The sequence below is a fragment of the Furipterus horrens genome, unplaced genomic scaffold (genome assembly GCF_987537825.1).
Source record: "Furipterus horrens unplaced genomic scaffold, mFurHor1.1.pri manual_scaffold_13, whole genome shotgun sequence".
Taxonomy (NCBI): domain Eukaryota; kingdom Metazoa; phylum Chordata; class Mammalia; order Chiroptera; family Furipteridae; genus Furipterus; species Furipterus horrens.
This window is the reverse complement of record NW_028327183.1, coordinates 15291154-15315708: the sequence shown is the minus strand read 5'-3', so window position 1 is coordinate 15315708 and position 24555 is coordinate 15291154. Positions and strand designations below refer to the sequence as shown.

Genomic DNA, 24555 nt, shown 5'->3' with positions numbered 1-24555 from the left:
GGTCTTGCTCCCTTATGAACATCTAGCTCCCAGTAGGTATTCAGACATTTGTTGGCTGAATAACCACTCAACCTGGCTTTGGATCTCGGATTTGTCACAGCCTGTGTATTGAGAGAGGAGCTGGACCTGACCATCTTGATCAGATGAGGCTGCTGCCCACCCACACACCGGCCAGGATAAAAATCTTCACCCAGGAAAAAGACTTCACTTGAGAAATGCAGGGCCTTTTCAAGATTTTCTACTTTGGGGGAAAGTAACAAGCATTAGCCTAAGGGCGAATAGGGGAAAGATTCCTCACCAAAGATAAAGGAAGTTACCAAGCACATAATAAAGCCTTGTCTCTTAACTTAGGGCCAAATGAGAAGCTAGAATCCAGAAGGGACAGGTCCGAGTAAGAAGACTGCTGGGGGAGGGAAGGGAGCGGAATCCAGGAGACAGCTATTTCAAGACAGAGAAAAGCTGACTTCTCAGTACAGAGTCACAGTACTGAGCGGCTCAGTCAACCCAGCAATTATGCTCCCATGTATGGACCTAACAGATCCCGATACAGTTTCACCAAGTCTTGAGCAATAGGGCTCACAGTAGTAGCAGTCATTACAGCCCAAAAATGGTAGCTCCTCAAATGCTTGTCAACAGAATCGTGGATGGTCACATAATGACTACTATATTATATGACAAAGAGAATCAACTACAACTACATCCAGAACTATGCACGAGTTTTACATATGCAGTAAAGAAGCCAGATCCAAGACAATACTCTCTATGATTCTTTTACATGAAGTTCGAATAAAGGCAAATTAAATTATGGTATTAGTATCAGGATAGTTTTCTTGGGAGGAAGGTAGACTGGGGAGGAAGGTAGACTGGGAAGGAAGGGACATCTGAGGTGCTGGTAATACTGTTTTTCTTTCTTTTTAAAAAAAATGCTTATTGATTTTTAAAGAGGAAGAGAGAGAGAAACATTGGTGTGAGACAGAAACATCGGCTGGTTGTCTCCCATACGCCCCCCAACCAGGGATTGAACCCACAACTTAAATATGTGCTCTGACCAAGAATCAAATGCCCAGTCATTTGGTGTACAAGGCAATGCTCCAACCAACTGAGCCATACCAGCAAGGGCAGTAATGCTATTTGACTTGTGTGCTACATACATCCATGGATGTTCGGTGATGTTCCTCAAGCTGTATACTTATTTGGGCACTTTCCTCCATACAGTGGTTCTCTGAATGGAGACATTTCAGTCTCAGAACTAAAGACTCAACTTATTTGGGCAGGGGAGGCCCTCCTCTCTCTCTCTCTCTCTCTCTCCATCACTCTCCAAATGCTTTGCAGAGCTGGTTTCTAGCACTAGAAACTCATTGCTCATTGCAAGCCATGCCTTCCTCACAGAGCAGACAGGTGAGGGAACTCTGCACAGGTAACCTAGGAACAGTGTCTTGTGAGGAGGCGGGAAGGAAGTCTGGAGATTTGAGACCTGCTCCCCAGGCACAAGCTAACAGTGACGTACGACAGTCTTCGGCAACCAGCTCTATTCCACTGCTGAGCCCAAAGGCAGCCGGCCAAGCTCGAAGCCCCAATTCCCAAATATCCATTCTTCGGAGGCAGATCTTTTCTGTATTTAAAAATTTATATATCACTTATTGGTTTTGAGAGAGAGAGAGAGACATCAATTTGTTTTTCTACTTATTATTTATGCATTCATTGGTTGATTCTTTTATGTGCCCTGACCAGAGATCGAACCTTCAACCTTGGCGTTCTATATAGAGACAACACCCTAACCAACTGAACTACCCAGCCAGGGCCTCAGGCAGATTAGTCAGGCATTGTGGACTTCCTCTGAGTTTAAATCTTGGCCTTACTGCTGACTGCCCCAGTGACTTCATGCCAAGTTCCTTACCCCATCTTACAGCTAAGGGGAAAATACCATCACCTGTATTGCAAAGCAGTCAATTGTAAGCACAAAATAACTAATATTAGACTGTAAGCTCCCCAATGGCAAGAACTTACGTTTTGTTCATTGCTTTAGCTATAGTTCTAGAACAGTGCCTGATATATGCAGATGCTAAATAAGTTTATTGAAAGAATAAAATGTAAATAAAGGGCATAGCCCAGAATGGGATCTCCAAAACAAAAGGCAATTTTTACTCAAGTTGAAATAAACAAAATTATCTTGAAGTTAACTTATGTACTGAACTTTGAAGTTAGCCAAATGCTGACTAAGGGAGAGTTGAACCTGCTGAGAGACCATACAAAGTACTGGATTTCTTGTACTGTAATTAAGCTGCCTCTCTCAACTGTTCACCATTAAGGATGTATAGACCACTTTAGGTCACTCACTCTTTTTAATTCTCACTGGAGGATATGTTTATTAATTTTAGAGAGTGAGGACAGGAGAGAAGGAGAGAGAGAAACATCAACCTGCTGCCTCCTGTATGCGCCTGGGTCAGGGATAGAACCTGCAACCTTGTGATGTGCCCTAATCGGGAATCAAACCAGCAACTTTTTGGTGCTCTGGATGATGTTCCAACCAACCAAGCCACCTAGCCAGGGCTGGGTCACTTACTTTTTTTTTTTTTAATTTAAGAGAGATGGGAAGAAAGGGAGAAGAATACCTCCATTTCATCCACCTCCCACTTTCTGGTAGCAAAAAAATGCCAGGGGACTTGGGAGTAAGAAACTTCCATTCAAGTCCCAGCAGTGATAAGTGAAGCTGTAACGACTCATATTTCACCTATCAAATGGGCAGACACTTCACAAGATTGTCATGATTCACGCAAATACCCACTTGGCATCCTGTTAAGTACCAGGTCCCAGGCATAAACCTACAGGTAAAAGTCATGTCTGTGATGCTCAAAGAAGCTCACAAGCGAGTAAGCTAATAGAACTGCATCCATTACTGTTTCTCCATTTCTCCACCTTTAAAACCTCCAGGAGGGCTTGGCTACAGGCTTTCTGAAGTCCCAACTCAAATTAAGAGCTGAAGTTGTTTAATATTTACCTTAGCAGCTTCAAGAGAATGTCAGGAGGATTAAGCAAGCTCAGAATTGTGGAAATGCTTTGAAGAGGAAAGTACACACACAAACAAGGTATTAATTATATCAGATAATTTCTTTGAGCTCAACTTCATAGACACCCGTGATATTCATAACCCAGGGGAGAACAACAGGAGCAGTTGTTCCTTGGCAATATGGAAACTTAAGAGCTTCTATGTCCCCTCAGGATAACCCTTTCAACAGGGTTGGATCCATCCTGTGTATTGAGGACCCTGAGCGGGGGTGGAGATAGGGAGGTAGAAAGATGTCAACAGCTGATAACTAAGGGGAGAAATACCAATATTTTTTATTGGGACATTCTAATTTATGGGACCAATCAGGTCCAGAAACTGGCTTTTACTTTTAAAAGGCAGCAGCCTATCTCAAAGGAAGACTGATCTAAGAACTGGTCAGGTTGCAGGGAGGTGCAAAGTTAGCCAAGCATATGAACCCACCCTTTGTTTTATCACCCAGGTGTGCTCCTGGCATAAACCCACGCTTTTCACGACTATAAACCACATATCTGAGAAAGCGGAATTTTCTCAAAAGATTTTAAATGCCTGATGTCACTGGGAAGCACTCTCCAATCATGAAATCAAAAACCTGATCTCTTCTTCCTCCCAACAACCTCAAGCTTAGTGAAGTGACAGTTAATCTGATATTTCTTGCTTCAGTAAGAAAGATAAGGCAGACAACACCCAAAGCCAGAGCTTACTTTCCAAGAATGTAGTCAAAGAACTTGACAATGAGGGGGAGGGGTACAGATTTGGCAGCACTCTGGTTAGCAGTAAGGCTTCCTCAGGGAGCAGGAATTGGATTTGGGGCCCTGCCCAAGCTAACATTTTTTACAGGTTGGCTGACTTGCAGTTTGTTAGGCAGTAAGTAATAAACCAATGCACAAGAATTTAAAGTTTATGAGGCATGGCCTCTTAATGCCGCTCCTCTGCTCCCTACAGCCAAGAGTTTAAGGAGCCTGGCTTAGCCTGAATGTTAATTGTTTGTCAATCTGCAGAGTTATTTGGGAAAAGAAGGGAGGGGGCTCCAATTCTCTTTTGGAGAAACAAAGGAGAGCCATTCTGTCCCCCAGGCATCAGCACCCACACGTTCAAGCTGTGGGCATTTGTACCTGGAGTGGGGGGTATGCAAATGGGGGTTACGAAAAATGCTAGCTGGCAGCGTTTCTTCATTGTTTTTGAAAGCCAGGTAAACGGCAGATCTCCTAAGAAAAATGCGTACGAGAGTTCTTAAACAATTTCACAGGTTAAGAATCCTTCGAACCCCACTCAAGGATCCAGAGTTACACGTGTTTCCGAAATTGGGATTGGTCCGGTGGAGGAGCAACCTCCCTCCCCCTCCCCATGGAGGGAAAGAGGCCCCCATCAGGAGCAGCTGCCCGGGTCTCATAACACAGTGGTTCTGCACACCAAAGTGGTCCCCACCCCCACTCTCAAGTTTTTGAACTAAAGGGGGTAAACAAGTTCTCGGTAGATCAAAAATGTGCTTTGATCTCCATACACCGCCCCCTCAGCTCAAGACCTTCCGGCTTGGGACCCCCACCCCCATAAGAGCCCTAACATTCCAGTTCCAAGACACTGGAGGCGCGGGGGTGTTCCCAGTGCGTGATGGCCTCAACCCAGGTGTGCCAGACCCTGTTTCCAGGCAGGCTGCAGGGGCGCAGACCCTCCGGGAAGGGCAGGGTTAAGAGTGCATTCCAGCTGCCGCGGAAGAAGGGGGACGGGGGAGGGGAGCGCGAAGAAGAGAAACAGACCCGGTCTGTCTGTCGGAGACACAAAGCACGGTACACAAAGGGGGCCCGAGAAGGGCGAAGGGGGCTGCCCGGGGCACGGTTCATCCCCACACCTGCGCGGGGGCTGGGGGAAGAATGTGGACAGCGCATTACTCCGCTGGGGCCAGCGGGGGAGAGCCTTCCACATACCTGCTGGGTGGGGAGCTCAGCCGCGACGGGGCAAGGGGAGCCTGGACGTCAGAGGGCGCTAAGCTATCCGGTCTTCTCCGTCGGCCACCCCTCTACATCACAGTCCCTAAGATGCTTTCTGTGCCTCCCCCATAACTGAGGCGGCGCCAGAAGTCCCCCGTACCAGCCTGGACACCCCCCATGCGGACCACACCAGAGTAGACCACGTGCGGTTTCCACCCGCCCGGCGCCCTGTGGTTGCACGGGGCTGGCTCCGGAAGGGTCTTACCTTTCTCGGGAGCCTGTCCCAGCTCGAGCTCCGCGCCTCCTGCCTCCAAGGTCACTTCAGCACCCCTGAAGCCCCCCTGGCACGGCTCGGAGGCCGCGCACGGCAGCCAGCAAACCTCCACCTAAGGGAAAGAGCAGGGGAAAGGAGGAGGTTGGGTGAAAGGCATGCCCGGCCCTGCACACTCATCCCCGGTTTCCCCAGGATACCGTGGCCTCAAGGAGTCCAGCCCCATCCTCTCCCCGACGCCAACGTCGCATGAGGACCCCTCCCGCCCTTCGGAGAGGGTCTGGGCAGGGACAAGGGAGAGGCAGGAGGGTACCTGGAGTAGGAGGAAGAGGCGGAAGAGGAGGGAGGCGGGAGATCCATTGGGGAGACCCATTGCTGGAAAGAGGGGTGAAGAAGGCTGCCTCGACAGCGGGATACCTATCCGCTAAGGTGTCCACGCCGCTTTGAGCACCCAGGCTCCTGGCAGCCAGCGGGAGGAGGCCAGGTGAGAGCAGGTAGGTGCTGATTGGTCCAGCTCCACCAGGTCCCGCCTCCCCCGCAGGTGGGCGGTGGCTTCGCTCTCCTGGCACCCGCGAATTCCCTCTTGTTCTCCCTCCTGCATCCTCTCGGTTTATCGGGAGCTGCTCCCGACAGGACTAAGCCGTCTCGCAGGTTCTGAGTTAGGAAAAAAAGCATTCACCCCACTCTTCAGCTTCCGCAGCAAGAAAAGAAAAACGTTTCTGGGTCTTGGGGCTATAGCTGAAAACAGTGGAGAGGCATCCGAACCTGACTGGAAACAGGCGCTGCTGCCCAAAGCTTTGGTGGAGGCGGGTGTGTCCGCCCTACACCCGGCTACAGCGGGGTCTGCCCCTGCCTCTTTCTCCGCTTCCCACGCCAGCCTGCTCGGAGGACTTGGAGGGTTTAAAACTGGCAGTGAGTGGCGCGGGACCGCGTTACAAAATCTGTTGTAACTTGCAGAATACACATTGTACAGCAGAACAAATGGAGGCTGGGAGAGATGGTCCCAGAGTTCAGAAGCCTTGGTGGCGCCAAAGGGCGCGAGGTTAAGAGGTGGTTATTAGCCTCACAGTCTCCACCAACAAACCCAACCCCCCAACCCATAAAGCATAACTTTAGTAAAAGCATTTTTTTAAAACGCGGCGCTTTTTATTGGGCTGAAATACTGAATATAACCTAAGCAAAAACTTCGTGCGTAAAGCAGCCTCCCAGTGAACCTTCTTTGAACACAGCTGTCCACGCTTCCCGAAAGCCGTGCGTTGACCTGAAGCGCTTTTCTCTTCCCGGCACAGAAGTCGGCCCTGGACGCAGAAAACGTCCAAAGACTCAGTCGCTCCTCCCTATATGACCTCTCCCCACCCTCTTGTTCCCGGATGCCTCTCCCTTCTCTTTCTCCTCTCCAGCTCAGATTTAAGGATTTGAGGAGACCGAAGTCTCTTGACTCTGGCCCTCGAGGGGTAACGTGGTGATCCCGTTGTCCTTCCCACTATCAGGCTTGTGGGTAAAAGCAGTCAATGCGCTACGACTGTGGGAGTCTTCTCTCTAGCAGAACATCTCTGGGGCGCACCGCCTGCCTTCCAACATGGGTTACATAAATTAGCGCTGTGGCCTCAGGCAAGTGAATTAACCCTTCTGAGCCACAGTTCTGCATACACGTCAAGTGGGGTTATTACGACATCTGCCATCTATAGTACAAGGATTAAATAAATTAATACATACAGACGAGAAGTAAATTGACACTTTTAAAATGCTAAACTCAGTACCTGGCACAGAGCAAGTGCCCAGATATTTACTGGCATTACTGCTTTAGGATCCGGCTCATTTGTCCTCTTCCCCCGCCTCACGTGCCTTTTCTCTTCTCTGAAGCACCCTCACATTCCCCCAACTAAGAGAATGAGAAACGCTGTAATCCTTCAATTTCACGGCTCATAGTATAGCGAGCAATTGGCATCTGATATCACCAGAGCGTTGGGTTATACGGCTTTGGTCCCTGCAGGTGGGGGTTAGGGGTAAACAAAGAGCAGGAAAAACTAGGAGGCAGCTTGTAGAACTCGGCCTTTCCTTCGCCTCGCTCACTCTCAGGGGTCGCTTTCCGGAAGGGAGGGGAGGTAAATACCCGCGCTGGGGGACAATGTAGCGGGGTAGGTCCTAGAATGCACCCCCAGGGCCTCGCCTAACCTCCTCACAGGTTCCCGTCGCTCGCCAGGAGCCAGATGAAGCCATTAGGCGGACAGTTAAACCCAAACGAGCCTGGGCATACAGGCCCTAATTAAGTAAACACTCGGCTGGAGGGCTGTTCAGCGCACTCATTTCCTCCTCCTGCCAGGGCACTCAGCATTCCGGGCGGAGGCGGGGAAAGGAGAGAAATTGAGAGTCAGCTCTTTTGCCTGCAACTTGGACCACACTGCGGTCTTCTCTGTAGCTCCCCCGTCGACCGTTCATTCATTCATTTAACAAATAATTGCCTGCTCTGTGCCAAACACTGGAGATACAATAGCGAACAAAACAAACACCTCTGCACCCCTGGACATTCCATCCCAGAGTGTGAGTTGCGAGGAAAATAAGTAAATATACATTATGTCAGATAATACGTGCTGTATAGAAGAATAAGGACAGAATGGAAAGTGTCAATTGATGGGACATAAGGTAGGGCTGGAGATTATAAATAAAGTGATCTAGAAAGTGTTTGGGTAAGGGTCTAGCAGACAGAATCCAGTTTGGGTGGGGTTCTGGAATCAAGTCTTAGTGAAGGGGCTAGAGGAATGGTCAGGGTTCAGGGAAACATCAGGAATGTTGGGTAACTGCAGAAACGAATTACAACATCAAGGACAGACGCAAGGGCAAAAGGAAGAAATGGTGTCACTGAAGTTAGGGTTGGGGCAGAGCTGGAGAGTAAGGACCACCCCATCCAAATGGAGCGATGGTCTAGGAGAGAGATAGGGCACTACCCAAAGCAGAGCAGAGAGCAGAGTAGGGGAAAAAAAAACAACCCAACCGTCTCCTGGTAGTGCCTCCCAGGGACCAAATGCACCCAGAAACTTGAGGGCAAGTAACACCCGGTTGGTGGCGTCTACAGGGTCATTTTCCCAGGCACAGAGAAGGGCAGAGACCTGCAGAAAATAGAGTAGGGGTAGATGATCAATCAGGAGCCCAGAGGCCTCACTGAGAAATGGACATTTGAACAAAACCTGAAAGAAATAAAGAAGCAAGTTACACTGTGGATATCTGAAATATTCCAGGTGGAGAAGACAGGCAAAGGCTCTGAGGCAGGAGATAGATGACTTGAACGCAGAAACAAACAAAAAGCCAGTGCGGCTGGAGTAGAGCCAACAAGTAGGAAATGAGTCAGAGCTGAGAGGGTGGGGAGAAAATCTTGTAGATCCTCATAGGCCATTTTAAGAAAAGGCAGAAATTTCAAGGCTAGTTAAGAACCCAGGGACACAAAGGCAGATTTAACGGCGGGCGCACTGGGCCCGACTTCTGAAGGGCCCCGCAAAACCATGTATTTTTATTTTCCATGTCTCTCTCTCTTTTTTTAAGGGGCCCAATATTTTCTTCTGCGCCTGGGGCCTCAACCGACCTTAATCTGCCTCTACAGGAACCACCACTGAGAAACCAGTTTGCACCGAAAAAATCCAAGTACCTGAAACTCTTTTCCAAGTGACCTTTTCGAGAACTTTCCTTCATTAGCACATTAAAAATCAGGCCCAGCGGTGGAGATTTAACATTAAAATCAGACATGAGAGGTATGGGTGGGCATGCTCCAAGCATGTTTAGGAATGCACATGCTCCCTTGAAAATCTGAGAATTTTCCACCCTTTCTCAGGAATCCCTGCCCCTGAACCCACCTACCTCCAACTCAGAGCCTTTAATATTTTCCAAATTCTCCAGAGAAAGAATCATTGGGCATTTGATTATTCTCCATTCCTTGGCCAAGGAATAGTGTTTGACTTGACTGCCAAATGCTGTCTTGTCCTATTGATGTGACACCAGGCAGAATGACCATGATTTGGGAGTCTCTGACCCACAGGGGTCGGTGACAGAAGTACTTAATGCCACTGAACTGCATGTTTTGTGTATTTTATCAACACCACGTTGTTTTTTAATTACTAAAAAAAAAAAAGAAGTGATCAGATTCTGGGTATATTTTGAAGGTACTGTCAATGAGATTGTCTAAATGACTGAATATGGGGTGTCACGGGTGACTCCAGGGTTTGGAGCAATCACCAGGGTGTCAATGCCATTTCCTGAGATGGGAAGGTGCGGATAATGGACACCTTCAGGGCATTGCTTAGATCCCCCAGGATCCTTTTGACTGTTTCTGAACTCTACTCTTGTGGCTTCTTCATGCTGATGCTCCTGGCAGCTGGACCCTGTGACTCTCTTGAGGCTTGCCTGCCGTCCTGCTGTTGGAGTCCCTTTGCCCTTGCAAGGAGTTGCCCAGGAGTTCACTCCCGCAGTCCTTATCCAGTGGCCAACTGGTGCCGGAGTATGGAAGCCCAGCTCCCTTCCCCCGAGACATACTCCCAGTGGTAACTTACACCCAGCATCCCCTGAAGGATCAGGCTGAAATCATGCTTTTGCTCAGTTTCTCACCCTCCTTATCCTGCTTTTCCTATTCCTTTACCTGTTCCTACTGGGAGCTTTTCCTTAATGAGTAGTTCAGGCACATAAATCCTTGTCTCAGGGTCAGCTTGTCGAAATCCTATTGCAAGGAGAGCAAGCTTGGGATTGAGGGAAGGTCAGCACTTCAATTTGGGGCATGTTTAGAGATACTCAGTAGGGGCAGGTTGAAGAGGCTGTGGTTGGAGGCACCTGTTCAGAGAAGTCTGGCCTGAGGATACATTTTTGTCATGGGGAGAAAACATTGATTTGGGGGGGGGGGGGTTGGCAATCTGTGGAGAAAGACTTATCTAGATAGAACCCTGGGCCTCCAGGGCCTTCCCAGCTCTGACAGAGCAGGGCCTTCTTTGTCAGAATGTTTGTACTGTCCTTGACACATTCCAGCCGAACAGGGCTGGGACTCTCAGTCTCTGCTGTTTCAGAAAGAAATGCACCTTCCCTGTGCTTGTCTGCATTTCACACGTTCTACTTACTGCCCTGTGGAATCTCTGGCATCCTTACATTCCTCTAAGTGTCTTCCCACCTCACTCTTCACTACCTCTCTCCTTGACCTCCTGGGGGTCCTGGGTCAGGACTATCAGAGTATAACTTCTCCAGATTTCCCCAGAGCACCCAACCAGGGAAAGGTCTGTGGCACTGAAGTTAGGGTCAGCAGACCTGAGTCTGAATCTTTCCTCTAAAAATGACTATCTGGTTGACTTGAGTTATTTAATCTCTCCAAGCCCTCTGGAGCTAGTACTTCCCATTTGATAGGTGGTGATGAGAATTATCCCAACCTGCTCCTCCTGCAATCTTTCCATCTCAGTGAAAGGCAACTGCAGACACCCAGTGGTCAGCCTGAATCATCTTTCACTCTGACTTACCTTCTACCACTTGCTTACTCTGCTTCTTTCACACTGGCTTACCTGTGGTTCTCTGAACACACCAGGCATGGGCCTCCCTCCAGCCCTTTGCACTTGTGCTTTCCTGTGCCTGGATCGCCCCTCCTCACTGGATCCTCCTGCCTCTCCCGCACTCCTTCAAGTCTCCCTGCTCCTCCCTGCTCCTCCCTGCTCCTCCCAGAGGCCTTTCCGGACCTCCTGTATAGAGGGCACTCTCCCATCAACCTCTTTCACTGCTTTACCCTGCTTTACTTTTTTCATACAGAGAAGGAAAACTCTGACTTCAAAAAACCTCCGCTGCCTTGCGGCATACCTCTTCAGGGGAAAGGCTAAGGGAGTAAACCCCGACAGAAAATCCGGAGCCGGAGTCCCTAAGGTGGTTTGACGCTGTAGTCAACACCGGCAACTCCTGCGGCGCACCTGAAGCCAAGCTGTATTGACTCCGTCTTTCCCTTGGACCCTTCAGCTGCGAGGAGAGGGGGGGTCTGCTGCATGGGCAACAGCAGACCCTCCATATCACCCTGCCCAGGCTCTGTAGCTTCAGCTTCACTGGAGAGGACACTCCAGCGTCATCGCAAGATGTCGATTCAACACGGGAGGAGACAGATACCGTGTCACTCCCGAGTCGGACTGCACAGCCATTCTCGGCGGTGCAGATAGACTTAAGAAGCTACACCATCGTCTCTCGAGACGGACGGCTGCCGACGACGACTTTTTTCATAGCACTTATCATACCCCAACTTACTAGTACATGTATACTTTTTTTTGACAGGCAACATCGTTGGCAGCCGTCCGTCTCGAGAGACGATGGTGTAGCTTCTTAAGAGTCTATCTGCACCTCCGAGAATGGCTGTGCAGTCCGACTCGGGAGTGACACGGTATCTGTCTCCTCCCGTGTTGAATCGACATCTTGCGATGACGCTGGAGTGTCCTCTCCAGTGAAGCTGAAGCTACAGAGCCTGGGCAGGGTGATATGGAGGGTCTGCTGTTGCAACATACAGCAATGATTAAAAGCAGGGACCCTAGAGTCACACTGTCTGGCTTTGAATTTTGATTCCAGCTCTTCTGAGCTGTGAAACCATGGACAAGTGACTTTCAACTCCTTTTTCCTCAGTATCCTCATCTGAAAAATGGGGTAAGCACAATAATTCCTTCTTTGTAGGTTATGAGTTAATATTTGTAAAGCACGTCAGAACATAGTAAATGTAAGGGTTCATTAAGTTGTATTGATTCTTGCTCTCCCCTCATGGAGTGAATCTTCTATGAGAGGCAGGGGTTTTTGTCCACTTTGTTCACTGCTGTACTCCTAGTGCATGGAACAGCCTGGCATGAAATAGATACTAAAATATTTATCAAATGAATGAAATCAATGAAATAATAACTGTTAAGCATCTGGTAGGGTGCTAGACACATAGAAGCAAAATCAATGTGTGTTCCCTGACCCATCACACAGAACTGATATGAGATCCAGTGAACTAGTATAAGGAAAAGGGTTTTTGCCAAGTATTGTACAAATAATACAAGTCCTAAGAAAATGAACTACTATTATTTTCGGAGCATATACTGGATTCAGGCTCTGTGCTGAGTACTCTCATGCATGATCTCATTCTAATTCTTACAATTTACACACATTATTCCCTTCACACAGACAAGGAAACCAAGGCTAAGTCCCTGGTCCAAGGCCACACCTATGTCAGAGGCAAAGGCACAGTAGAACCCAATTCTGTCTCACTCCAAAATTAATTGCCTGATTCAGTTGCCAACCTATTATCCATCAATGTTTGCTGAAATAATTAATCTGGGGAGCAGATATTAGGAAGAATTCCACAATATTTGATCCTTTCTCTTAAGAACCTCTTAAACATATTTGCCTCTGGTCCAAGGTTAAACTCTGAGTCCTCCAAGAAACATTTAGAAAGAGCTTTTCTGCCCATTTTTGGTAGCAAATTTCCCAGAACTTCACTCCCACACTACACACTTATAGGGATGTGTCCCAAAGACAAGCGGGTATTTTTCGGTCTTTTCTAGGAAGTAGCCTTAAAACTGAGTAAGGCCCTATTTTCTGCCTCTCTCTCCCCTGCCCAGTACTCTGCACCAATGATTCCACAGTCTCACCTCCTTATGTCTGTTCCTGAGCTTCCTAAGACTCTCCTTTTTGTCCAGTGATGCCACAGGCCAGCTCTTCCCACCTATCACGTTTGAATCATTAAAGGTGCTGAGGCACTATTCCCCGTTGCGAAACCTAATCCACATACCTGTCCTTTCCCTGAATCTCAGTCGGGGCTGAGTGAATTTTTGCCAAGGCCTGAGCTGTCGGTTTCCAAAGATCAGAGGCCAGTATTTATGTATTGTGTGTGCATTGAGGGCATGGAATCAATTAATCAATAAGCACTCACAAAGCCCTGAATCCCTGTGGTTGGCTGAGGTCTAGAAAAAAAAGGCTGAAAGAAAATAATAATAATAATAACAACAAAAACAAAGCAGCAATAACCCCTACTCAGACCATTCTTTATCCTTCCCCTGAAAGGCAGGGGTGACCTAGACTGATTAGATTTCTCAAGTTCACTTGAGAAGTGACTTCCTGCGGGGTTTGGCCAGTGGGAGACCGGAGGATGGGACAAAGGGAAAAGCCAGGGTATTTCTCCTGCTTCAGCAGTGTCCTGGCAACAGCTGTGTCTTTTCTCCAGCTCCAGCTCCTGCCTTGGGTCCAGGTTCTGCCAGACTCTGGGTTCCAGGAACCACCTTTTCCATCTCTTCTTTCTGCCAAGGGGTGGATGACTTCTTGCTGCCTAATCTCTAGGTGGCATTACTGTCCTGTTTGGCTCCCAGCCTTCCCATCATCTCTGCATTAAATTCCTTCTGCTTTAAATGCTCACAGTAATTTTGTCTTCCTCAGGGACCCTGACTGATAGAATAGTTATAACTTACACAACACTTACTATGGGTCAGACATTGTTCTAAGTGCATCATATAAATTAATTTATTTAATTCTACCATCTGAGGAATGGTTATATTTTACAGATGAGTAAACTGACAGTCTGATCTACCCCAGTGAGATCCCAAATCTGGATGCACATCAAAAATTACCCAGGAAGCTAATTAAAAATAGAGGAGGTGATGGATGCCATCCTAGCCTTATTGAATCAGACTTGCCAGTCCATGGGGCCCAGGAATCTAGACATTTAATAAGCTCTCCAGCCCTGAGCAGTGTGGCTCACTTGGCTGGGCATCATCCTGCAAAGCAAAAGGTCACAGGTTCGATTCCCACTCTGGGTGCGTATGAGAGGCAGCCGATGAATGTTTCTCTCCCTCTCTTTCTCCCTCCCCTCCCTCTCCCTAAAAATAAATAAATAAATGAAATAATTTTATAAATTAAATAAAAAGCTTCCCAGGTGATTCTGATGCAACTATACCAGTATTCCTCCATGAATTAGTATTCAGGAAACCCTGCTTTTGTTTCTTTTTTATTTTTATTTTATTTTTTCTTTCTTTCTTTTTTTTTTTTTTGCTTTTGTTTTGATGATGAGGACACCAAGATCCAGATCAGAAATGGGACCTGCCCATGATCGCACAGCAAGCTCAATGGTAGACAGAAACACCACCAATGACAGCATCTCCTGCTAACTTCCACTGCCTTCACCTTCAAGGTCACATTGGCTGGTTCTGATGTTTGGACTTGCTCTCCCTGGGAGCCATCTGAAGTTACTTCTTACTAGAAATGTTTTTGGAAAATTTCTCTATATAAACAGATGTGTATGCAGGACTGTTTAGTGGTTGATCAATGTTTTGGAAAAGAAAAAAAGGGAGGCAGTTTAATTCACTCATTCTCTTATGTTCAGTCCTTTCTGAATAACTTCAGGGAGTTAGGTACCCTTCCCACATTCTACCTTCCCCATTCTGACCAAGACTGTGGTCAGGTCAAGAATTTGTATTTCTCTTCTCTTCTCTTCTCTTCTCTTTCTTCTTTCCTTCCTTCCTTCCTTCCTTCCTTCCTTCCTTCCTTCCTTCCTTCCTTCTCTCCTCTCTCTCTCTCTCTCTCTCTCTCTCTCCCTCCCTCTCTCTCTCTCTTTCTTTCCCTCTCCCTCTCTCTCTTTCTCCTTTATTTTTTATTTTGAGAGTACATTCATTAAAGCTGGTGACAGTGAAACAAGGACGGGCTTGGGATAGAAGAATCAACAGGAGAGGGCCTAAGTGGGGCTGCTGTCAGCTTACTAGAGAGGCAGAGAAAAGCAGGCATTGGAGACAGGTTCAGGGGGTTAGCAGAGGACAAACTGACACTGCACATTGCTCCCCTGGTTGCCAGTCTTGTGGGGTCCCTTAAGAGTCTAGGAGGTGCATGACCGAGAGGGAGGAAGAGGGGGACAAAAAGGCATGGGCATACTCCGGAGAGGGAGAGCACTTAGAATCTGTATTTTTAATACACCCAAGGTGATCTGACAATTTGGAAAGTATGATCAAAATCCAAAAAGCCCAGAATTTGAGGGGACTTCCATAATAACCTCAACCTCAGAAGGGTTGGATTTTTGTCTTTCTTCTCCCCATTTCTGTATTCTCGACACCAGCAATGGTGCCTGGCACACAGTAGATGGTTAATAAATATTAACTGTTTTCTTTTTAAAATATACTTTAAAAATAAATATCGAATGAAATAGTGTTTTTTTCTTGCATTTTGAAAATATTTCTGTATAGTTATTCACTGATCTTCACAGAACAGGTATGAGAGTCCTCGTTTTACAGAAGATAAAACTGAGTTCAGGGAGACTGGCTGACTTACAAGATCCCATGACATACAGGAAATGTTAGAAGCTCTCTCAACGCAATGCTCCCCTGCTAGCTGATGGCAACGAGAAGAAACACAGGTGGAATACAAATATAAATGCAGAATAAACTCCCAGAATACAGATCAAATAACTTGCTAAGGATAAAAAATTCTAGGATTTATCACTGGAGGAGGGGATTGGAGTCTCAAAGGTTCCAAGGGATACACAAGTCCCTCTACCTCTGGACTCTGTAGTCAGTCACTGACTTAAGGAGTCCTTGCTTGCCTCCTATATTGGTAATAGTAACTCCCCATCATTCCATATCAGTAAGTGCTAAGTGCTTTCCCCACCTTATTCTATTTAATTCTATCAACTCTCTCCTGGACTACTACAAGAGTCCTCCTTAGTCCACTCTGGCCTGTTTTCCCCATTATTGGCAGAATGAACTTTTAAAATTGCCAAGTCTGATTACTGTGCATATCTAATTAAAATCTCTAAATGCCTCCCCACTGTGCTCTGTCAACGTCCTGACTGGGCTTGCCCCCACCTCCCTCTCCATTCATCACATTCGACAAATATTATTGAGGGCCTACTATGTGTCAGATGCTATTTTGCGCACTGGGGATACAATGGTGAATCAAACAAAGTCCTTGCTTTCATGAAACTTACAATAATAAATTCAGGTAGAATGAGGAATGGGCTGGTTAACTGGTTAACTAACTCCCCGAAGTTATTCAGAAAGGTCTGAAAATAAGAGAGTAAATGGATTAATCCATCTCACTTCCCTTTTCCCAAACATTGATCAAGTAGAGAAGTAAATAAACAAAATACCTACACACTATTGTAAATGCTAGGAAGAAAATAAATAAAGCAATAAGATAGTTGCTGAGGAAGCCCATTTTCTCTTATTTTTAAGATTTTATTTATTTATTTTTAGAGAGAGGGGAAAGGAGGGAGAAAGAGAGGGATAGAAACGTAAATGTATGGTTGCCTCTCACATGCCCCCAACTGGGGACCTGGCCTGCAACCCAGACATGTGTTCTGACTGAGAATCAAACCAGCAACCCTTTGATTTAGCAGGCTGGCACTCAATCCCTGAGCCACACCAGCCAGGGCTACGGAAACCCATTTTTGATAGAATGGTCAGGCAGATGCTCTGAGGAGGCAACACTGGAGTTAAAACCTGGAAGCTGATAAGGAGCCAGTCATGCAAAAGCTGGGAGAAAGTATTCCAGGCAGAGGGAACATCATGTGCAAAGGGGGTGAGTAGGAAACTTAGAAACTAGTAACAGACAATCAATGTGACTGAAACAGTGTGGGGGAGGGGAGGAAGGTGAAGTTAGAGAAATAGGGCTCTGTAGTCACAGAAAGTGGTCTGGCTTTTATTCTAGGATAAAAGGAAGCTACTGAAGAATTTTAAGCAGAAGAGGAAAATAGCCTGATTTATATTTTATAACTATCCTTCTGACTGCTGTGTGAAAATGAACTGGCGGCAAGAGGAATGGAAGTAAGAGACAAGGGAGGAGACTGCTGCTGTGTCTGGATGAGAGATGGTGGACTTGACTAGGACGACAGTAACGGCAGAGGGGATGGAGAAAAGTGGTCAGGTTTATTTATTTATTTATTTAGAGGGGAAGGGAGGGAGAAAGAGAGAGAAACATCACAATCAGTTGCAGGCCCACAACCCAGGCATGTGCCCTGACCAGGAATCGAACCCCGTGACCTGAGCCACACCAGCCCAATTATATGAAGGTGGGAGAAAGCAAGGCAGGGAACCATTAATGAGATTATGTGCTCCTTTAAGAGGTGTCTGGAAAAGAGGATTAGTTCTGGCATTTCAAAGGTATGTTAACCTAGATGCATAAGAATAACGGACAGGGCCGGCTTAAAAATCTTTTACTAAGGAAGTTATAGGCCTGAGGCCTGACTATGCACCATGACCTGCTCAGTTAGTAATTTATGATCAGATCATCCTGTGAAGTTAGATTTATTACAGTGCTCCTTTTTTGTCCACAGGGGTTAAGTTGGCAAGACTTGCTGATAAATTGGTTTTGAGGATGAAGGAAAGGAGAATCAAGGCCTTCTCCTAGGTCTGCGGGCTTGGATAGATGGTGGTGCCATTTATGCAGATAGAATCGGGTGCAGAAGGAACCAAGAGTTCCATCTGGACTGTGAGCCAGCCAGTTGTAGGTACTGAGTTGGCTACTGGCTACGTGGGGCTGGTGCTAAGAGGTTAGGCTGGTTTAGAGTTACAAACATGGGTATCTCCAAATAAGAAAGGAAGGTAAGAAGCAAGAAGCTTGGAAAATTCCCTGGCAAGTAAAATAGGGAAACTGAGACAGAGAGTTGAACAAAATGGCAGAGCAATTTACAGCCAGCTGCAGAGGGTCACCAGGGCAGAAGGCCTGGGTGGCTGGTAGGGGGCAAGACTGGAAAAACAAGGAACTCTCCCCCAGGGTACCCATTTCCTTCCCTGGCCTTTCCTCCCTGAAGATAACATCTAGGCCTCAGTCGTGTTTTAGCTCCAGGCCCAGAGAAGCAGCAAAACCAGACGAGCGCGCCAGGGCTGACCTCAGGACCAGCTGCACTGAATAACGAGCCTTTGCCCTCGCACTGACCAATCATCAAGACCACGACCCTGAGAGGACAGCCTGGGAAGTTGATGAATACTCTAGAGAAATCCTCCCTGGGACTGTAACAGCAGAAAATTATAACGGTGGGAAATTGTACCCCACCCACCATTCTTTTGACATTGTTTCTGTAGGTGCTAACTCTGGCTAATATGTAGCCTGTAGATGAACAGTGTCCCTGGCTGGTTTGGCTCAGTGGATTGAGCGTCGGCCTGCGAGCTAAGTGTCGCTGGTTCGATCTTCCAGTCAGGGCACATCAGAGAAGGAAAACTCTGACTCCAAAAAACCTCCGCTGCCTTGCGGCATACCTCTTCAGGGGAAAGGCTAAGGGAGTAAACCCCGACAGAAAATCCGGAGCCGGAGTCCCTAAGGCGGTTTGACGTTGTAGTCAACACCGGCAACTCCTGCGGCGCACCTGAAGCCAAGCTGTATTGACTCCGTCTTTCCCTTGGACCCTTCAGCTGCGAAGAGAGGGGGGGTCTGCTGCATGGGCAACAGCAGACCCTCCATATCACCCTGCCCAGGCTCTGTAGCTTCAGCTTCACTGGAGAGGACACTCCAGCGTCATCGCAAGATGTCGATTCAACACGGGAGGAGACAGATACCGTGTCACTCCCGAGTTGGACTGCACAGCCATTCTCGGCGGTGCAGATAGACTCTTAAGAAGCTACACCATCGTCTCTCGAGATGGACGGCTGCCGACGACGACGACGAGATGAACAGTATGTTTATCTAAGAATCCTAGGAACTAACTTCAAAAGATACAGACCCTGACCTTCAGGGACCCCAGCTCCAAGAGATTTGCTGACCTTTAACCATGGAGTCAGGATGATGTGGAAGCAAGATGAGTGAACCAGGGTGATGCACACCGGACCATCACCTGCCTTATCAGAATGGACTGTGCTCATCTGCATGCAGAGAACTTTTCAACTCCCTCGCTTGTTCTCTTTGTTCTGTTCCCTTTTCCCTCCTTATAAAAAAACCTCGGCCTCCACTGAGATGTGGATATGGGCTTTGAGACATGAGTCCCCCATCTCCCAGGTTGCTGGCACCTGAAAATAAACCAATTTCTTTTACATCAGCACCCTCTCTCAAGTATTGGCTTTTGTAGTGGCAGGCAGCGGACCTGCATTTGGTTGGTTCCAGGACCTCCCCTAACATCACCAACCTTACGAGCTTTTAGGGCCAAGGACCCAGTGCTTGCTCTCTCCCTCTGCAGAGCAGCCTGCACCTTCTCCTCACCCCTCATTGTCCCTCTTTTCTTTCCCCACTGGCATGCATCTCCTAAACTCTAAGGGTCCCCCACGAGACTTGCAATGAGGGGAGAAATGGGCAGTGGCAGCTTGTCCCAGGCGAATCCCCTGAACCTGTCCCCACGGCCCCCTTTTCTCTGACTCCCCAGTAAGCTAAGGCAGCCCCGCCTAGGCTCTCCTGTTGCTTCTTCTATACTAGGTCCTTTCTTGTTTTACTGTCTCAGCTTTAATAAATGCATCCTCATAGTTGCCTGGACTTGTGTTGTAAAATCTTTCCTACACGAAGTCAAGAACCCACACACTACTGGCTGGCCCTAGACAGACCCACTCAGAGCCAGGCCCCCCAGCCCAGAAACACAAACAGATGATACTTACAGAAATTGTATTAGCCCTGAGGCACTCAGACATAGAAGAAAAGGTTTCAGAAAAGAGGAAGTGGTCCAGTGCTGCTAGGAGGCCATGAAGTATGTGGTCAGAAATATGTCCACTGAATTTGGCTGCTCAAGGTCATTGGGAGAACAGTTTCACTGAAGAATCAACCAGAATCCAGACTGGATTAGAGAGAAGAGTAAATTAGAGGTAAGGAAAAAGTATAGACAATTCTTTTCAAGTTTTCCTTCAACAGGATTAAGAAAATGGGATGCAGCTGCAGCTGTGTGTGGAGTTAAGTGATGGGTTTTTTCTTTTTGTTCTTTTTTTTAAATAATTTATTTGTTTATTTTATTTTTAGAGAGAGGGGAAAGGGGAGAGGGAGAGAAACATCACTGTGTGGTTGCCTCTCACTCGCGCCCCTAACTGTGGACCTGATGTGCAACCTAGTCATGTACCCTGACTGGGAATCGAACCAGCGACACTTGGCTCACAGGCCAACGCTCAATCCACTGAGCCACAGCAACCAGGGCACTGTTTTTAATTTTTTTAAATATGCTTATTGATTTTAGAGGGAGAGGAAGAGAGAGAGAGAGAGAGAAACATTAATGTGAAAGAGAAACACCAATTGGTTGCCTCCCATACATGCCCTGACCAGGGATCGAACCAGCAATCTAAGGTATGTGCCCTAACTTTTGGTGTATAGGAGGATGCTCCAACCAACTGAGCCACTCAGGCAAGGCTGTTTCTTTGTTTTTAATGGGACTTACTAAAACCATGTTCTCCAAACTTCAGTCTTGAAGAATCCATATTTGTTTTGCTTCATCCTTATGCCATGGGTACTCCATACTTAAACTTTCTTAAAATAAACTAATTTTTAATTTAAACAAATATGCTTTAACCATTTATTTTAAAAAGCAGTATTACTATATCAAATGGAAAATTAATACCACTTGCCATAAATAGAAGGTAACTCATTAAGAAATCGTAGCATGAAAATAAAACATCATTAAATTCTAGCCTGATATTGTCGCCTGCTGGGAGCTAAACCTGAGACCAGCTCTGTTTAAAAAGGAAATTATTTAATGTTGGATGTTAAAAACACTTGACATCAAAATGACGCACCATCCTTGAAGGACTGAAAGGGAATCAAAAATAATAATTTTTTTTCTCTATGTGATTTAAAACCACCAATTACCAGGTCTATACTCTGAGAAACACTTCTTAGAACATTTCATTTCTTTTTTTATTGAGCTAGAATTTGCACTTTGTTGAGTGCATGAATCTCAAATGTAGAGCCTGATAAATTTTTACACATGCATCTACCCGGGCAACCACTACCCAGCTCAAGATACAGAGTTTTCCAGCAAGGAGGCCAGTGCCAGGCTTTAAACATAACAAAGGCTGTGTCCTCGCAGAATATTCACTTTGCTCCTTATATTTCTAGTGTCTAACCATGCCAGTACCTAGTGGGTGCTTTCTTTTCTTTCCTTTCATTTTCTTTCCTTCCTTCCATCCTTTTTTGGCTTACTTATACATTTTTTTTTCTATTAGTTTTCTACAAAGAATATGCATTATTTGTCAGTTAAGAACCAATCTTAAGTGAACTCTAATTTTCCAGAGCGTGTAATCCAGAACCTATAGATAGAAACCAGAAAGAACACCAAGATTTCCCTTTGGATGTAAAACCCTGAACTGAAATGAGAAAAGTCTCCAAACAGAAGAATCCAGGAACAATTCTGTTTGAGACGCGAACAATTCTCCCGATCCCCAATTCCCGCATCCCCTACCAACCTGTGTTTTGTAGGGCCTTGCAGCAGCTTTTGTTTTCACACCCACATACACAATAGTTAAAGACACCAAAGCTGATTTATCTGCTCTCCTCAATAAAACAGTGACAGCAAGACAAAACATCTCCAACAAGTCTTTAAAAATTTAAAGAGCCTGATAAAGTCCTCCATTCAACATCTGCCGCAGAAGGAAATCGCCTCTGGCATGCACCTCTGTTGTGCTCCCCCTTTCCTAGACACCTCCTGTACAAGCACCCCTTCACCATGGTTCACCCTCAGCTGCTTGCAGGAGGGTATGTAGGTTCCTTGCCAGAGGAATAGGAGGATGGGGAATCCCCCTATAATTCACAGAAGTGAAACTAATGAGTTGATGGTCTTCAAGCATGTTGAGGATCAAAGCCTGAGATCTGAAGCTCTGGCAAGAACACAGCCACCTGCAGGCATGGGTGGGCCCAAGCTGGGAGGCCCTGGATCACAGTGCCAGGTGCTATGCACAGCAGGCTGAGCCTGACTGAGACAAGACAGGTGTCAGGGCTGGCCCGAGAAGGGCAGGTCCCCGAGCTGATGCTGTAGAAAAGGAAGGATTTGAAACCACTGTCATTTAATTGATACGAGACTTTGGGAGGTGGGGTGCAAAAGTAAAGAAGATGAAAGAAGAAAACAACTATATTCTCACCAAACCCAATTAAACAATGTTAGAGTTTAGCTTTTCGCTCCCAGTTTTTTCCTATGCGTGACTTTTTAAAAATGATGTGACTATTGTCCTTTTTGTATAATAATAATAAAAAAAGAACATTCCAATTAAAGCAAAATTACTTTTCATTTCTACTTAGAAATCTATTCCCACCTTTGCCTTTGAAGAGACAAACACTGAGGTAGTTTGTGTCCTCCTCCCCTTTAAAATACTTTTGCATAAATGAGATGGTCCTACAACTTGATTTTTTCTACAAAATCATATATTTTTAAGAATTATCCAGGTTGATACACATTATATTTACTCCTTTATCATCTCCAGCACATATAGGAGCCACATTGTTGGTGCTCATTTAATACCAATAGCCAACACTTAATAGCACTGCTCTCTACCGAAAATTATTCCAAGTCCCCTCTGTGTATTAATACCTTGAATTCTCACAAGGATCTAAGAGAACATAGGGGTAAATTGAATAAATTTCTTATTATCAAACAGCTGATAAATGGCAGGGTGGGATTTGGAGCCGAAGCTGAAAAGTCCAGGCTCCTACCCAGCCTACATTTAGGTTGCTTTCTAGTTTTAGATAGTGCAAGCAAGGCCTCAGTACTGTATTAGTCAGCTATTGCTAGGTAACAAACCATCCCCAAAACTTAGTAACTAAAAACAATAAAAGTTTATTATTCCTCATGATTCTGTGGGTAGGCAAGATGTTTCTTCTGATTTTACCTGACTCACTGGCTGTGATCAGCGGACAATGTGGTTGAATGGCCTCATTCATATATCTGGTGCTTCAGCTAGGATGTCTGGGCCTCTTCTCCAGCTGGACTTCTTCACATGATGGTGAAAATATACCAAGAGAGTCAGAGCAGAAGCTGCAGGTCTCATCAGTCCTAGGCTCAGGACTTGGCAGTACTCACTTATCCTGAATTCTGTTGGTTAAAGTGAAGACACAAGACTAGCTCAGATTCAAAGGGTGGAAAAATCAACCCCACCTCTTTTTTTAAAAAAGATTTTATTTATTTCTTTTTAGAGGGGTGGGGAAGGGAGGGAGAGGGAGAGAAACATCGATGTGAGAGAGAAACATTGATCGGTTGCCTTTCCTACGTGAGGAACCCACAACCTGGGCATATGCCCTGACCGGGAATCAACCTGGTGACCCTAACTAGCAACCTTTCACTTTGCAGGATGATGCCCAACTAACTGAGACATACAGGTTGGGGCTCAACCCCCCATCTCTTAGTGGGGAGGGAATGCAAAGAATTTGTGGCCATTTTTAATGTACTAAATAAAGTAAGCATCCTATATACTCCTGGTGCTTGGTGGGAATGGTGCGGCAGTGTTGTCACTAGAGTGTGTATCAGGAAGTGGAAAGGCTGGAACTGGATGTTTCAACTTCAGTTTTTTAATTACATGAAGATTTTTTTTAATTGAGATATAATTTGCATACCATAAAATTCACCATTTTAAAGTGGTGAATTCAGGAGTTCTTAAGTTGTGCAACCATCACTATTATCTAATCCCAGAACACTTTTATTTATTGATTGATTTATTTTTAAGATGTTATTTATTTTTAGAGAGAGGGGAAGGGAGGAAGAAAGAGAGGGAGAGAATCATGGATTGGTTGCCTCTTGTATATGCTGCGACCGGGGACTGAGCTGCAAACCAAGCATGTGCCCTGTCTGGGAACTGAACCAGCAACCTTTTGCTTTGACACCCAACGAACTGAGCTACATGGATCAGGGCCCAGAACACTTTTATTAGCCCCAAAAGAAATCTTTTACCCATTAGCAGTAATTCCCCACTCCCCTCTCCTCGACTCCTGGCAACCACCTATGGATTTGCCTGCTTTGGACATTTCATATAAATGGAATCATACAATATATGGTCTATTGTGCTTGGCTTCTTTCACTAAACATAATGTTTTTAAGGTTCATTCACATTGTAGCATACATCAGCACTTCATTCCTTTCTATGGCTGAATAATATTTCACTATATTAATAACCACATTTTGTTTATGCATTCATCAGTCAGCTATTACGAATAATACTGCTATGAATATTCATGCACAAGTTTTATACAAACACATGTTTTCAATTCTCTTGCGTATATACCTTAAAGTGGCATTGATGGGTCATATGACAATTTTATGTTTAACTTTTTGAGGAATCACCAGTTTCCACAGTAGCTGAACCATTTTATATTTCTACCTGCAATGCATGAAGTTTCCAATTTCTCCAAATACTTGTCAACACCTATTTTCCTTTTTCTGTTGTTTTTTAAAAATATTTTATTTATTTTTAGAGAGAGGGGAATGG

At 45.9% G+C, this 24555-nt stretch overlaps 1 protein-coding gene across 1 annotated transcript in view; it reads right to left on the bottom strand.

Annotated features, from left to right (window-relative positions):
* The window catches only part of CDH3 (cadherin 3), a 42680-nt gene extending 37008 nt beyond the window's left edge, over nt 1-5672 (bottom strand). The window contains exons 1-2 of the mRNA XM_090259513.1: nt 5556-5672; nt 5237-5357 (exon numbers count right to left, since the gene is read on the bottom strand). Of these exons, the coding sequence (XP_090115639.1) occupies nt 5237-5357; nt 5556-5615 (181 nt within the window). The 5' untranslated portion in view covers nt 5616-5672. The remainder of the gene's footprint in view (nt 1-5236; nt 5358-5555) is intronic.
* Between the last annotated feature and the right edge of the window lie 18883 nt (nt 5673-24555).